At 44.0% G+C, this 17231-nt stretch overlaps 1 protein-coding gene across 1 annotated transcript in view; it reads right to left on the bottom strand.

Moving 5' to 3' along the window:
* ANKUB1 (ankyrin repeat and ubiquitin domain containing 1) overlaps positions 1-17030 on the bottom strand; it is a 53161-nt gene extending 36131 nt beyond the window's left edge. Inside the window, exons 1-2 of the mRNA XM_088446264.1 lie at positions 16698-17030; positions 14635-14778 (exon numbers count right to left, since the gene is read on the bottom strand). Of these exons, the coding sequence (XP_088302390.1) occupies positions 14635-14778; positions 16698-16787 (234 nt within the window). The 5' untranslated portion in view covers positions 16788-17030. The remainder of the gene's footprint in view (positions 1-14634; positions 14779-16697) is intronic.
* Between the last annotated feature and the right edge of the window lie 201 nt (positions 17031-17231).

The raw sequence follows: 17231 nt of genomic DNA on the forward strand, positions 1-17231 counted from the left end.
ACTGCACTGTAGCGTCCCTTAGTCACATTACACTGCACAGTAGCGTCCCTTAGTCACATTACACTGCACAGTAACATCCCTTAGTCACATTACACTGCACTGTAGCATCCCTTAGTCACATTACACTGCACTGTAGCATCCCTTAGTCACATTACACTGCACTGTAGCGTCCCTTAGTCACATTACACTGCACAGTAGCGTCCCTTAGTCACATTACACTGCACAGTAGCATCCCTTAGTCACATTACACTGCACTGTAGCGTCCCTTAGTCACATTACACTGCACTGTAGCGTCCCTTAGTCACATTACACTGCACAGTAGCGTCCCTTAGTCACATTACACTGCTTTCTGTAGTCTATTTTTGCAATACAATTAAAGTACATGAATAAACAAAAAGGTTAAATGGGCTACAGTACTCATCACAACATTTTAACTGTAAATTATCTCTCCAAGTTCATCACTGTATGGCAAATCTCTATTGCGGATTTTATTTATGAAATATAGCAAAAAAAAAAAAAAAGAAATATATATATATGCAGTACTTGTCAAAAGCACACCAGTATACTGTATTTTAAGGAGGTTCCAATTTAACTGCACAGTAAACGAAATAAAAATAAAACCTGTTTTATTGGCTTTGTTTACAAAACAAACAACTGTTTGAACAATAAGGAAACAAAAAAAATACTTGTTTTGACTTTTAGGCGAGTTTATTTACAGTAGCTAGTTTTAGGTAGTCTGCTTTCATTGAATTCACGACCCTTAGCTTTGATAAGCGCTTTGAATATCCTTGGCATCCTATTTACTAATTTTTCCAGCTTTTGGTGATCCATTCGACTCCAGCAGCTTTAAAAAGCCTCCCAGAGGCCCTCAGTGTTCTTAGGCATCTGTTTTCGGACTTCCCTGTCTAGTTCTTCCCACAAAAGCTCGATGGGTGAAACATCTGGTGATTGAGGTGGCCATTTTTGTTACGACTTGAGCATCTTGTTTCTTTTGCAAATAATTAGTACTAGGGGTGTGCACCGGCCACTTTTCGTGTTTTGTGTTTTGGTTTTGGATCTGGATCTTTCTTCGTGTTTTGGATCTGGATTGGTTTTGCCAAAACCACCCTTCCGTGTTTTGGGTTCTGGGTTTTGTGTTTTGGATCTGTATTTTTTTGAAAAAAAGCATAAAAACAGCTAAAATCACCGAATTTGTAGGTTTTTCTGCTCCTATGCTATTATTAACCTCAATAACCTTAATTTCCACTCATTTACAGTCTATTCTGAATACCTCACACCTCACAATAGTGTTTTTATGTCCAAAAGGTTGCACCGAGGTAGCTGGATGACTATGCTAAGCGACACGAGTGGGCGGCACAAACACGTGACCCATCTAGGCGTGAAACTGCAGTGGCAGACAGGATGGCATTGAAAAACTAGGCCCCAAACTGTACATAATGCAAAGAAAAAAAAGAGGTGCAAGATGGAATTGTCCTTGGGCCCTCCCACCCACCCTTATGTTGTATAAACAGGACATGCACACTTTAACAAACCAATCATTTCAGCGCCAGGGTCTGCCACACAACTGTGGCTGAAATGATTGGTTCGTTTGGGCCCCCACAAAACAAGCTGGCAATTAATCTGTCCCTGCACAAACTGGCTCTACGGAGGCAAGATGTCATCCTCATCCTCCTCATCCACCGATTCCTCACCCTCTTCAGTGTGTACATCCTCATCCTCACAGAGTATTAATTCGTCCCTGCTGGAACCACAGGTCCCTCTGTACGTTCTGGAGGCTGGTCTCCCTGGAAGAGTTGATAATTCATTTTATGAACATCATCTTCTCCACATTTTGTGGAAGCAACCTCCTACGCCTTTCGCTGACAAGGTTCCCGGCTGCACTAAACACTCTTTCGGAGTACACACTGGAGGGGGGGCAACTCAGGTAAAATAGAGCCAGTTTGTACAGGGACCTCCAAATTGCTTCTTTTTCCTGCCAGTACAGGTACGGACTGTCTGACATGCCTACTTGGATGCTGTCACCGATGTAATCCTTTAACAGACAGACGCACGCTTGTCGCTGCTGCTTTGAGGATTCAAGTGCGGCTACAGCCCACACAATTCACAAAGACAGAAAAAAAAAAAGAATATTTTTATTGTTTGTGGAGCACACTTTGAGGGTTACACCACCCTTTAACAGACAGACGCACGCTTGTCGCTGCTGCTTTGAGGATGCAAGTGCGGCTACAGCCCACACAATTCACAAAGACAGAAAAAAGAAGAAGAATATTTTTATTGTTTGTGTAGCACACTTTGAGGGTGTCACCACCCTTTAACAGACAGACGCATGCTTGTCGCTGCTGCTTTGAGGATGCAAGTGTGGCTACATCGCACACAAGTCACAAACACATAAAAAAAAAAATTTAGATTTTTTTGGAGCACTTTGAGAGTTACAACACCCTTTAACAGACAGACGCACGCTTGTCGCTGCTGCTTTGAGGATGCAAGTGCGGCTACAGCCCACACAATTCACAAAGACAGAAAAAAAAAGAACAATATTTTAATTGTTTGTGTAGCACACTTTGAGGGTGTCACCACCCTTTAACAGACAGACGCACGCTTGTTGCTGCTGCTTTGAGGATGCAGGTGGAATCTAGACGGGATTTGGAACCGAGGACACACTACCTCCATCAATTGTCTAAATCCCACTTCACTAATGTCGGATACCGGACGCACGTCTAACACCAACATAGCAGTCAAGGCCTCAGTTATACGTTTTGCTTCAGGATGACTGCTGTCATACTTCATCCTCATCGCTAGGGACTGTTGGAGGGTCAATTGTTTAGTAAAAGTAGTGATGTTCCTACTTCCTCTCTGGGATGATGAACAACTCCCAGCAGCAGCAACAGCACTAGGAGGAAGTGGTTCTTGATCTTTCCCTATTTTATTTTTATCGGAGAAAGTTTGGTCCTCCATTTATGTTATATTGATATATATACGTGCGGCTAAAGCGCACACAAACACAGAAAATATTTTTTTATTTTTGCTGGAGAGTAGTGCACTTTGTGGGTTACACCACCCTTTAAGAAATGAGCCAGCCGGCTCTTTACTTATGGGACACAGGCGCACGCTTGGCGCTGCTCCTTTGTTGATGCACGTGCAGCCACAGTGCACACAAGTCACAAACACAGAAAATATATATTTTTTTGGTTTGGAGTGTACTTTCGGGGGTTACAGCACCCTTTAACGGTCAAGCCAGCCGGCCCTTTACTTATGACACAGGCGCACACTTGGCACTACTTTGTTGATGCACGTGCGGCTACTGCGCACACAATTCACAAACACAGAAAATAATTTTTTTTTTGGTTTGGACTGGAGTGTACTTTGGGGGTTACAGCACCCTTTAACGGTCAAGCCAGCCGGCCCTTTACTTATGACACAGGCGCACGCTTGGCACTACTTTGTTGATGCACGTGCGGCTACTGCGCACACAATTCACAAACACAGAAAATAATTTTTTTTTTGGTTTGGACTGGAGTGTACTTTCGGGGGTTACAGCACCCTTAACGGTCAAGCCAGCCGGCCCTTTACTTATGACACAGGCGCACGCTTGGCACTACTTTGTTGATGCACGTGCGGCTACTGCGCACACAATTCACAAACACAGAAAATAATTTTTTTTTGGTTTGGACTGGAGTGTACTTTCGGGGGTTACAGCACCCTTTAACGGTCAAGCCAGCCGGCCCTTTACTTATGACACAGGGGCACTCTTGGCACTACTTTGTTGATGCACGTGCGGCTACTGCGCACACAATTCACAAACACAGAAAATAATTTTTTTTTAGGTTTGGACTGGAGTGTACTTTCGGGGGTTACAGCACCCTTAACGGTCAAGCCAGCCGGCCCTTTACTTATGACACAGGCGCACGCTTGGCACTACTTTGTTGATGCACGTGCGGCTACTGCGCACACAATTCACAAACACAGAAAATAATTTTTTTTTGGTTTGGACTGGAGTGTACTTTCGGGGGTTACAGCACCCTTTAACGGTCAAGCCAGCCGGCCCTTTACTTATGACACAGGCGCACGCTTGGCACTACTTTGTTGATGCACGTGCGGCTACTGCGCACACAATTCACAAACACAGAAAATAATTTTTTTTTAGGTTTGGACTGGAGTGTACTTTCGGGGGTTACAGCACCCTTAACGGTCAAGCCAGCCGGCCCTTTACTTATGACACAGGCGCACGCTTGGCACTACTTTGTTGATGCACGTGCGGCTACTGCGCACACAATTCACAAACACAGAAAATAATTTTTTTTTTGGTTTGGACTGGAGTGTACTTTCGGCGGTTACAGCACCCTTAACGGTCAAGCCAGCCGGCCCTTTACTTATGACACAGGCGCACGCTTGGCACTACTTTGTTGATGCACGTGCGGCTACTGCGCACACAATTCACAAACACAGAAAATATATTATTTTTTTAGCACTTGGGGGGAGCACCCCTGATGGACAGAGCACCCCTTGGACAACACTACAGCACCCCTTTAGGACTGGGACACTGCACAGGACTTTGGAACTGACTGCACAACACAGTCCAGCCAGCCCCTATGGACTTTGAAGTAGTGGACACAGCCCCTATTAACAACAGCAGCACAGCACAACACAGCCAGCCCCTATGGACTTTGAAGTAGTGGACAACAGCAGCACTACACTACACTACACTACACAGCACTAACTCCCACCCTCCCTCTTCACTGTCCACAGCCGAGTGAGAAAATGGCGCCGACGCGGGTACCTTATATAGGATCCAAAACCCGCAAGACTCGGAAGGCGGGATGATGACGTTTTGCCTCGATGTCAGATCCGAGTCAGGCGGGAAAAGTCGAGCCTGACTCGGATCGGACTCGGATCGGGGGGGCTCGGGGGGGTTCGGATTTCAGAAATCCGAACCCGCTCACCCCTAATTAGTACACAACTTGTATGTATGTTTTAGATCGTTATCTTGTTGGATAACAAAGTTCTGACCTAAAACTTGCCTTCCGGAGGGAATCGCATGACGCACTAATATGTTGTGGTACACCTTTTGATCCATTATTCTGTCGATTCTGACTAAGTCACCAACTTGGTTGCCTGCGAAACATCCCCAAACCATCACATTGCCTCCTCCATGCTTAACTGTTGGCGCTACACTGTTTGGGAGAAAGCGTTCACCTGGACAACGACACACAAAAGCTTGGCGATGCGAGCCAAAAAGTAAATATTTCGATTCGTCGGTCCAAAGCCCCGTCTTCCACTGTTCAATCCTTATGCTTCTTACCCCATGCGTACCTTTTTGCTACGTTTGTAGCACGTAGAAGTGGTTTTCTTACCGCAACCCTACCACTAAGGCCATATTCCTGCAAGCACCTGGCCACCGTCCCATCGGACACAGACTGGGAACGTCTTTTCCACAACTCCCTTCCTATTTCCGGAGTGGTAAAAAGTCTGTTACGCTTGCTAGTAGTCACAAGGAAGTGGTCCTCACGAAGTTATTGTTTTTGGATGACCAGTTCGTTTTCTTCTAACATTATGACCGTTTTTTGACTTTCATTCAATAGCCCGACGCACGGCCCCAACGGATACCTTCAACCATTTGTGGATTTGCCGCTAAGAATGACCTTCTTCCCTCAAAACAATGATTTGAGCGCGTGTTTCCAGCATTATTATGTGTATAAGTGGCACTGACACAGTGGGCATTTATTATGTATACTGTATAAGTGGCACCGCTACCGTGGGCATTTATTATGAGTATAAGCAGCACGGCTACTGTGGCCATTATTATAGTATACTCATTTTTTTACACATTTCTATCAATTTTCCGGGTTGCATAAGTACGGAAATAATACATTTTGTTATTTTTATCATACTCCATTCATACACAAGTAGCAGAATGTACGATAAACAAGCTTCTTTTCGATTTCATGGGGTTTGCTCAGACTTTCTATAAGTTCTGTATATATATATATATATATATATATATTATTTTTTTGTACTAAAAGTGGATGTTACCATTTGTTTGTTACTATCACACTATCTATATAAATTCTGCTTTACAGCTTTACTAAAGCAGAATTCATGAATCGGTTAAAGTAATAGAGTCACACTAGGTCGACTGTAGTGTTTATATATAATGATTATTGTTACTAACTTTAGTCCACAGTGACCACAGTGACAGGAAAGGCACAGGCACAGCCACAGACTCTCCACTCCAACCGGCAGCTGCTGGTTGAGGGACAATTTGGACAAAGCACTACAGTGCCCAGACTCCTGAGTGAGACACCTCACCAAACTAACCATGCCAGGCCCAAGGTGCACAGCTCCGATCTCCCTTTCAGAAGCCGTCCTCCTCTTAGAATGTCAGGTGTCACCCAGCTGGTGTGATGACATTGCGCCCTGTATTCTGGCAGCGGGGGTGGGTGCCCTGTTTCATACTGCCTACGGGATGGGGGATGTCACGCCCTGTATGTTACTGGCAGTGGGGGACATCACGTCCTGTATGATACTGGAGGTGGGGGTGTGCAGGCAAAAGGGACCTTGGGGTTGGGGGGGGGCACGGCACTGGCCAACAGCCCTTCTGGCATTTGCCAAAACTGCCAGATGGGCAGCCCAGCCCTGGTGTGTGTGTGTAATATTTGATTCAACATTAGAAGCACACTATACTGGAACTGGAAAAGTGCACAGCACCCTCTGCTGGGGAAAGATAGTAATGCTATATTCTTGTAATGCTATATTCTTTTTTCAGTGGAAGTTATAGGAAAACATATAGCCTATGTTCTAATCCAGCCTCTAAACTATTCTTATGCCAATTTTCAAGTCAATTGATTGAAAGGTTTGGCCGTGATTGTGCGACAAACATATTAGATTTAATTTTATATACAGTATTAGAAGGGATAATTGTAACACAATATTTGACAGACTCCAAAACAAAGACTATTCACTATAGGGTCCACAATAATGTAGTAAGGAAAATCGACATTAAAAATCTAAAAACTGTATAGTATATACCTTCATTTTTTTTAACTAATCCTATTACTTAAAAAATAGCTTCAAGGTACATCCAATAAAGTTTAGATTATTAATATTGATTTTTCATAACTACATTATTGTGGAACCTGAGTGTCCTACGATGAATATTCCTTGTGTTGGAGTCTATCCAATATTGTGTTGTAATTCTATTTAATATTCCAGATGCACATTCTCGTTCTACAGTTATTGAATAGTACAGTCTGCATACAAGTTATACTGTATCCTCTAAAGGTCTGTCATTTGTGATACTGATTTCTGTACAGTTATTTCACTGTTTTGTGTTGTATTTTATCATTGTTACAGATCCTGTGTATAAGGCAGTTGTAATGTGTGTTCCATTAAAATACAGAAACTACAGTTTTGCTAATCATTATAAATCATTCATGCCTAATTTTCATGCTCACTTCCATGATATGTGGAAGTATGAATAGAAGAGGAGGATTATTATTATTAACTTAACTTTATATTTTAAATATATGTACTATTACATAATGTAGATTCAATTATATTGTATATTTTCATTAGTAGTAACATAAATTATATTTGTATTCTTGTACTTGTGTTTATGCTTATTTGTACTCATGCATTACGTTGTGTTCATGTAATATTCTTGTATTGATATTACCTTAACTGTATTCATGTATTATTTATTTATTGTAATATTGACTGTATGGTGCTGCGGAACCAGTGGCCCCATGTGAATAAATGATGATGATTAACATTTATTAACTCTGCAGAGCTTTAAAATTCGGAACAAATATAGTGAAAATCAAGACTTTGTATCAACAGACAGAGATGTAAGATTGCTCTACTCGTAAGCTTACAGTCTACACAGGAAGTTAGGAGTTTGATACAGGTGGTTAAGTGCCACAAATTGCATATTAATGCAGCCAGAATGCAGTGGGTATGACTTCATGATTTAATTCCCGTCATCAAGTGTCCAGATGTTACCCTCCCTTCATGTGTCCTGACCGCAATAGTTACCGCACCCAGGGCCTGATTCAGCAAGGATCGCAACTGGTAAAGCGTACGTAGATGGTCGATTGTTGTGTGCTGCGCATGCGTATGCATAGCAGTGTGAGTGCGCGGGTGCCTCACTGCGATCAGGACTGTGATCGCATTGAGTACGCAGACCCATCGCAGAGTGATTGACAGGAAGCACCGTTTGGGGGTGGGAATGGGGGGGTGATTGGAGAAACGCAGACGTGTCAGTGCGTGTGAACGCCATTGCAGGGGTGCGCATAAATTAGCCACTGCGATGGCATACGCAGCTTGTGCTCTCACTGTGCGCAGGAAAGTTAGCAATTTAGTGGTAGGGTCAGACCTGCCTTAAATGTGCGAGCGGCTCCGATGTACTTCGATGTTACCGATGTTTTGGCTGGATTGCAAAGTATTACAGATGTGCGAGAGAGGAAGTGGGCGTCTGCATGTTGTCCGTGCGAGTGCTTTGCGCCATTGCAGCCGCGATGGCATCAGATTTTTCTTGCTAAGTCAGGCCCACAGAAATAGACAGAAATTGCATGGAGGTCCATGTAATTTTGATTGGTGTCTCTGGACAGTAAAAGGGGGACTGGCTACCAGTTGTGGGCGTGTCAATGTCAGCGGCTGCATCTAGAGACACAGTTGCAATGACATGTAGGAAGGTGCATTGTTCGACGCACCGAACAATAGTGCATCAATAGTTTCTTTGTACGCACATTGACGGAATCACGCCGCAGCCAGGGCGTGTCTCAATTGGAAGCTAATTTTCCATGACATTACCATAAAGACGCAGTAGCGGCTGCACCAAAAGTCGCAGATGCAGGGCCGGCTCCAGGGGTTGGAGCACCCTGTGCCGGTTTCTCAGAGAGCGCCCTTCAAGCAGCGTCAAAATTTGGGGGCGTGGTCTAATTACCATAGGTCACGCCCCCTATGTGACATTAATTTGGAGGCGTGCCCGCACGGCATGCCTCCAAATAACGTCAGGCTGGGGGGAGCCTCACTAGCTGGGTTTCCCCCAGCCCTCTCCCATCACTGAATGGATGCCGCGCGCATTATGCATTCAGACTCCAGCCAGCACCGGTTTTTAACTCATAGGCTGGCTGCTGTCACTGACAGGCAGGCTGTATTATGTGGTGGGGTGTAGCACGCCAGCACATTAGTCACACACAGCCTGCCTGCCAGTGCCAGCAGCCAGCCTGAGCCCATGATGTGATGGGGGGATGAGCCGTGAGCGGCTTCACTTGCCGTCCCCTTCCGCACCACTCGTCCAGGCCTCCGCGCTAGCCCAAGTGCTGATGGTGAGGACGAGATGAGCCCCACACACTCGTCCGATCTGGTGGCCGCAGTCCGTCCACCCGCCCGCGCTAGGAGGCCGCAGTCTGTAGTCCATCCGTGAGGTGACCCCACTGCCCCAGTGTCACTCCCACACACTCGTCCGCAGTACTTCCGCCCCACACACTGCACAGCACAGCTGCCACCCGCTAAAATCAGAGACTGCGCGGGTAGGGATGGCGTGTGACATCACACCTGGCCCGCCCAGCTCATTCTTGGAGGAGGGACAGTGTCAGCACTGGTGGTGGTGACGTTTTAGGGGCAAGTGGAAAGCAAAGCAGCAGCAGCATCAGCGGGGGTGGGTGGGCGGCGGGCCAGGCTGAGCAGACTCAGAGCCGACAGTGACAGCCAGGGCCGGGCCACTGCCAGCAAGGGAAATGCCGGCTGAAATTCAGCGCGCCCTCTGTAGGTGGCGCCCTTGTGCGGCCGCTCAGGTGGAACATGCCTGGAGCCGGCCCTGCGCAGATGCTATTGCAACTGCATTTACCTCTGAATCCCTAACTCAGTGTTCACTGAGGTGAGCAAGCTGGTTGTTCACCTTGCTGGCAGGCAGGGGCATAGCTATCATAGGTGCAGGGGGCAAAGGTGCGATGGGGTCCGTCGTGTGACTTGTGCCCCAGGGCTCGACTCCCCTGCACCAAGCGCTGACCTCACACCACAGTCACCACAGAGAAGTGATCCCTGGAGGACCCTGCCTGCTGGGAGGAACGGTCATGTCACACCTCTCAGCAGCCCCACGCCCAGCTATCTCTACCTGCATCCAGCACTGACTGAACAGTGCTCTGTTCTCTCTGCCTGCTGGGAGGGGCAATACCATCACACATCCCAGCATTCCTTGCACACCAGCAGCAAACACAAGCATTCGTCTGAGGCTATGAGGGGAGTCCTGGTTCGATACCTGAGGCCGGTCATAACTACCTGTAGTCAAGGTTAGTAGTAATGATAGCGACTTATGTGATGTGAGGCAGAGAGATGTAATACCTGGCACTGGGGTAGATGTATGATAGCAGCACTTAACGTGCCGCTATACTGCTTCCTGCTTCGCCTCTTTACCGAGGCGAAGCAGGAAGCACTACCGATGAGATGTAAGAACTCCTCATCGGCCGGAGAGGGGGAGCGTTAACTCCGCCCTCCGGCGCTAACCACTAGAGACCACAGCACATCAGCCTAGTGCTGATACGCTGTGTCTCTGTCCCGGCCGGCTCCACTGAGCATGCGCAGGATCTCGCAAGTATCAGCGCTGTCCCTGCTGTGGGGATAGGCTAGCGCCAGGCTGTAGCTGTCGATAACGACAGCTACAGCCGGCCGAACGGTCAGACGATCAGACCATTCATACATAGCCCAGGCTATCGGCGCTGCTATCTTGTAGATAGCATCGCCGATAATGACAGGGCCGCATAGCTCCCCTGTCATTTACCGCCCAGACCCCCGATCATACATCGGGGAGAAGCGGTATCAGCGCACGTAACGTGCGCTGATACCATTTCTGGGCTTCATACATCTTCCCCACTGTGTTGTGTGGGGCAGATATGGGATTACACTGGCACTGTGTGATGTGGGGCAGACAGGGGGTAACACCTGGCACTGTGCAGTGTGGGGCAGAGAGGGGGTAACACCTGGCACTGTGTTGTGTAGGGCAGATGTGGGATTACACTGCCACTGTGTGGTGTGAGGCAGACAGGGGGTAACACCTGGCAATCTTTGTGGGGCAGAAAGGAGTAACACCTGGCAAACTGGATGGGGCAGATAGGGGTAACACTTGGCTCTCCATGCAGGCAATGGTTTAATGTTTGCACCGGATTTTCAGAAGTGTTTTTGGATAGTGCTGCAGTGACAGGTTCTATAGCATTTGGTAGCCCAGCAATTAGCAAGACTGGAATGAGTAGAAAGGGGCGGAGTCAGGATAAATTCTTAAACCACCTCCCTTAAAGAAAAGTGTAGATCTGCCTCTGAGTGGCAGTGTGAGAGTTGTCTCTAGTTCCCCTTCACCGGAAGGACCTTCTGACATCAGGCGCTGGGCGGGGCCACAGGCAGTAGCAGGGGTCTGAGTGATGGTGATTGGAGAGAACAGAAACCAAGGTGCTCCACCTGGGCGCCTGTGCTCTGTGTGGCTGGTGAGTGCCAACAGGAAGTCAGGAGAGATTCAGCCAGCACGTGATGTCTCTCTGGCTGGTAGACTTACTGTTTATAGAGGAATGTCCGTGGGTTCCCAGAAAAGAGGGGGAGGTTGTTGGTGCCATGTGTGCCCAGTAAAGCAGGAGGGAGGGTGCTAGGTGAGCCCAGTATGTGGTGTGCTAAGTATGCCAGTAAGGGGGTGCTAAGTGTGCCCAGTAAGGGAGGTGGGCCCTTCAAAATGTTGCTTTGGGGAACACAAAGTTCTAGCTACGCCCCTGCTGGCAGGTAAGTGCTTTTCAGGAAGAAGTGCCTGCTCTCCCAGGAAGCTGGAAAGACTCAGGGGCTTATGTAATAGGGTGCCATCTGGTGCAGCTGCGGGGAACTACTGTGAGTCTTCAAAAAATTTTAAAGCGGCAAAATAAGCTTGGTTTTGCCTTTAAAATGATTGCTGCTTTAATAATATGGAAATATTTGCATGTGACACCAAATATATAATAATAATAATAATAATAATAATAATAATAATAATAATAAGCAACCAAAATTATTACATTACATTATATTTTATGCACATGTAAAAATGAGGCTGTAATTAGTAACTGTGGTGATGAAAGTACAACTATATAGATAATGGATTTATTTCCCGTTGTTTACAAATAAACCATTAGACTGATGTGTTTGCAAATATGTCTGGTATATTTTACCTGTAGACGACATTTGCTTTATGTATAGGAGACTGATTGCTTATGTGCTACAATAGGTAACCAAGCAGGTTACATTGGTACACACAGCTTGCATTCTAAATATATACATCCTTAAGTCAGCCTTGTCAGACCTTTAAGCTTGTTTATGTTTCATAAAATATACCCTAAATACAAGCTGCCTAGTCATACATTATAACTACTTTACTAATATTGCCTGTAACATTTATACATATCTATATAGTGAGCAATCTGACACTTGCTTTACGTAATTGCCTCCCTTGAATTAAGGGCCCCATACATCTAACGACAGATTTCCTGATCCTCTGATTGGATCAGAAATGCCGATCCACAGGCCGGAAATCCTGATACAAAGAGGAATGTTACACTGAATATAATACCCTGATTATAGGCAAACGCAGGGAGGGAGGGGTGGGGGTGGGGTTCAGTTGCCTAGGGCTGCATGTTCTTCTCAGTATCACAAATGAAAATATTAGCATCACCTGTGGATCTTTTAACATGTGTCAGCCAGTAATAAATACATCTGTGCACCAATAAGGAGATCTGGAAAACAAGCACTGTTAGAGGTACACTGCTATAGACCATCAATAGGGTTAATTATTAATACTGTATAATAAAATACTAATCAGGGCATAAGGAGACCAATATGTACATATATGACCAGGGCAGTGCTAGGTTTTTGCTCCAATGCTCTGGAATGGTGCCTACATCTGAAATAAAAACATTCAGCTCAGGCAGGATGGCCCTACTGCTGCACTTAATGGCTTACTGTGATCGCTGGTCCTGTATATGCTGGAATTACGACACACAAATTCACAATACACTATGTATGATGCATATTATTAAAGCTGGATAAGTGGTAATTATGCCCTCTTCATGGACTGGCCACACTCACTCTAATATCAAGCATTTGTAAACCCCCCTCTAGAAATCCTGCGTTTGCCACTGCCGATTCGAGTAATAAGAAATAGGGAGAATTGATATATGGATAGATTGAAGCAATGACTAAATACTTTTACTGGAGGACTGGACAACATCTATAGTATTGGATATTGAAATAATTTTGCTATCAATCACATTGGCACCATATATCTTTATTTCCTTTAAAAGAGGGGTGACTGACCATCCTGGAGGTTATTTTATATTATTGGTCATCAATGAAATTGGATTTGATAAAACTTTAGGACTACAGAATATTATACTAAAGAATAACATCATATAGTATTTAGGGACAAGTATTTTATTTCATGTACATATTTTCACATTTTAATTGTATTGTCTTTTTTATTCACTATTGTCACAATAATTTACTTGCTTAAGACAGATTGTATTAGGAATTGAGAATAAAGTTTATGTATCAGTGTTGCAATTTGGATCCTTGTGATGAACTTACTTTGCTACGATATCAATTGGTCAATCAGTCCACCGAGTGCCCCATATAGGAATACTTTTTTCTTTTGTTTTTTTGTTTCTATGTAAATAGATTCCTGGGTGCTCTTCCCACAAAATATAGATTATTTGAATAAGGCATATTCCTATTTAATAAGAACATTTTTGGTAGGGAATGGACCATTTAATATTAGTGAATTGAAAGTCTGTGTGGGCATATCTTTTTCAGTGCAATCACATGATCGCACCGCTGTAGAGTAAACCCAACTCATCAGCAGCTCCCTGATTGGCTCCCTACTCTTTATAATGCATGGAGCTCAGGCAACAAAAGTCTTTTAGGGCACTCATGCACCTCCCAGTTGCAAGAGATGTATTGAAGAAATGCATTGGGGTCCCACCAATGCGTGTACATTGTGTTGTTTTCCATCAGCTGATATCATGAGGAATTGGCTGTATCACACTAGTGATTACATGTGTGTCTAAATTCTACCCTTGGAAATAGATTCAGATGAATTATAATGGTGACTGTCCATCACAACTCTATCATGACTGCTCAGCTGAGATCAGAAGACCCTGGATATCCACAGTACCTACAGTACCTCCATATTGGAGCTCAAGAAGTATGTAAAATTGACATATAATTGTATAACATGTGCTCTCCCTATGGTGTCACTACTTCCTCTCAGCAATGGGGAAGATGTTAGACCAGGAACCTATCTGTGTGGAATTTGTGTATTCTCCTTCAGTGTGTGTGGGTATTATCCACGTACTCTGGTTTCCTTCCACAGTATAATAAAACATACAGGTACGTTACTCGCTGCAGTGTATGCTGTAAGCTTTACTCAGACAGATGCTGATGTGAATGACTCATTATTCTCTGTGCAGAACCACATAATATAGCGGCACTATCCCAATAAATAATCTCTTTTGTCCTTTCCTCCATCTTTCCTACTGATAATTGTATTTATTTGTTTGATGTAAGAGATCGTACCTATGAATGGGCCAATCAGTCTCCTATAATACAGTATAATAGATGTTTGCTCCTTACCTTGACAGAACATTTAATAGTAGAACATACAGAGATCCCAGCATCTGCTAGAACCCACTCATCTCTCAGCACTCCACCTGCATATCTGAGCTCCAGACACCTTCTGCCTTGCTTGTCGTCTGATAGCGGGATGTGAAAGTAGTCCTACAATATACACATATATATTTATGTTACAGTTAAATATCTCTTACTGTATATCTTAAATAGAATGTTAAAAAGTCCAGTGAATAAAAAAAGAAAGTGAGAAATGTAAGAAATACACATAATGGGTCTGATGCAGAAATGAAGTAGTCGGCTGTAACTGATCCCCTATTATTCACAGGAGACTATGGGCCATACTCGCCGACATTCAGCTCCCTCCTTCCGGGAGGGAGCTGAATGTCTGCGCACAGCGGGGGGCATGGCTGGCTAAGGATGCTCCATTAGGGGTGGGGGGGGAACCATGTAATCATGTCATCGTGGCCACGCCTCCTCTTCACAATGTCGAAAAACAGGCATTGTGAAGCAGGGGGCAGGGCCACAATGAGGCGATTCACCGTGAATTGCGTCACTGCCCCCCCTGCTGCGGGGGTTTCTAGTTTAATCTGGGGAGTGGAAGGGAGGGTCGGCGGTCGCTGGAAGGATTGCTTGCCTTTCCATGGGGCCAGGAGCGGCACCCGTAATTTGGGAGGCTCACGGCCAAATCGAGAGGATAGGCAAGCCTGCTATGGGCCTGATTCCTGCCTCATACACTGCGGCTCCCCTGACACTCTGAGAGTTCTCATGCTGTAAAGGAGATTGCAATGCCTAATTTATGCTTCTCTATCCCCCCTCCCTGTTACCTCCCCCAAACACTGACTACCTGTCATTCACTTTGCGCGTGGTTCCTCTGTACGAGCGTAATCGCAATACAATCGTGGCATTCGCGCATGCACAATGGCTAACAATCGCTCGGTCTGTGTAAATATGAGCATGGCGTAAATCTCTGAATCAGGCCCTAAATTACGCATATTCATCCATATACAGGGTTGTACACATTTCTGCAGTAGATAGATAGATAGATAGATAGATAGATAGATAGATAGATAGATAGATATGAGAGAGATAGATAGATAGATATGAGATAGATAGATAGATAGATAGATAGATAGATAGATAGATAGATAGATAGATAGATAGATAGATAGAGAAGTAGTATTGCTATTTTTTTATTTGCCATTTATTTGAACTTTTCAATTATATAACACCTTATCCAGTACAGAATGAATACAAGATTAAACAAATCACTACCTACACAATTTTACATAATTGCCTGAATACTACAAAATGCATGAAAGTGGGGTGTACTTCATAATCCATATTCACTATATTTGAATAATAAAAATATTTGTACTCAAAAAGTATCACCTGATTCACGTTCTTTGATTCAATTCTGAATTAAAGAAAAAATACTTTTGTTTCAGGAAAGCTTTATTTATTTATTTTATTTATTCACTTTATTATTTATTTATTTTATTTATTAATTTTATGATTTATTTATTTATTTTATTTTATTTATTCATTTTATGATTTATTTATTTATTGTATTAATTGTATTTATTTATTTAACTTATCTGTCTCCCTTTCTCACTGCAATTTTGACACACGTAAAGTTATATAAGTATGCAGTGTTAATAAAGGGTTAACAAGTTGAATTGGCTCACTTGAGTTACCAGGGCTTCTAAAACTGTTTTTTAGCACTTACCCATGTGTAATGGTAATTGTTTACCAATAACCCCTTAAAGTGTCCATCAATGTGTGCAGGGTCCCCTAATGTGTGCAGATGAATTCAATATACCCCTATTTGTATTACATTTATAATAAGCCACTTCTAACGCAATAAAATACCCCTTTGGATTAGTTTTCCAAACTTTTTATACTTTACTTAGAAATGTAATGTTGATTTGAGTTATGTATAACAGACTGACATACTCATTGAGTCTATCTGAGGTGCCCTATGGCGTATAAGAACAACAGGTTGAGATTCTAGGCTCTGAATTACAAAACACTATTGCTGCCAGCACACAGATAAGAAATTCAGTTACCTTGATCATCAGTTTGGCATCCTTCACAGTTTGGCCAGGGAGAATGTTGAGAGATTCACAAAGACCATCATAGGATATAAATACTTTCATTTTATTTTTCAGAAAATATAAAGACCTTGAAAATTCCCCTGTTTTGCCATTAGCAGATCTCCATTATCTGTTTGTGGCCCTAACAAGGGCGACCCTATGAGTATACGGGTGAGTCTGGTCCGTTACTGCCTGATAGGAATGAAGTTAGTAACACAGATGAGACTTTTCCCTGCCAAGTGCACAGAAACAAAACTCCACCCAGCTTTTAGCAAAACTGCAAATAAGACCAGAGATTACAGTTTAGATACTACCATGACTGATTGCAGTGTGAGTGCATACACCCATAATGCAATGTTTACCCCAGCGTGCTCTCTGTGAATAGCTACATCAGTAATCTCTATGGTCAGTGATGGAGTTTTTAAATGCATGAGGTATTTGCACATCTTATTTATTATTTGCTCTTAAACTTTACATACACATTTATATGTCTAATCCCTATGTTGT

The sequence above is a fragment of the Taudactylus pleione genome, unplaced genomic scaffold (assembly GCF_031769625.1).
Source record: "Taudactylus pleione unplaced genomic scaffold, aTauple2 ptg000395l, whole genome shotgun sequence".
Taxonomy (NCBI): domain Eukaryota; kingdom Metazoa; phylum Chordata; class Amphibia; order Anura; family Myobatrachidae; genus Taudactylus; species Taudactylus pleione.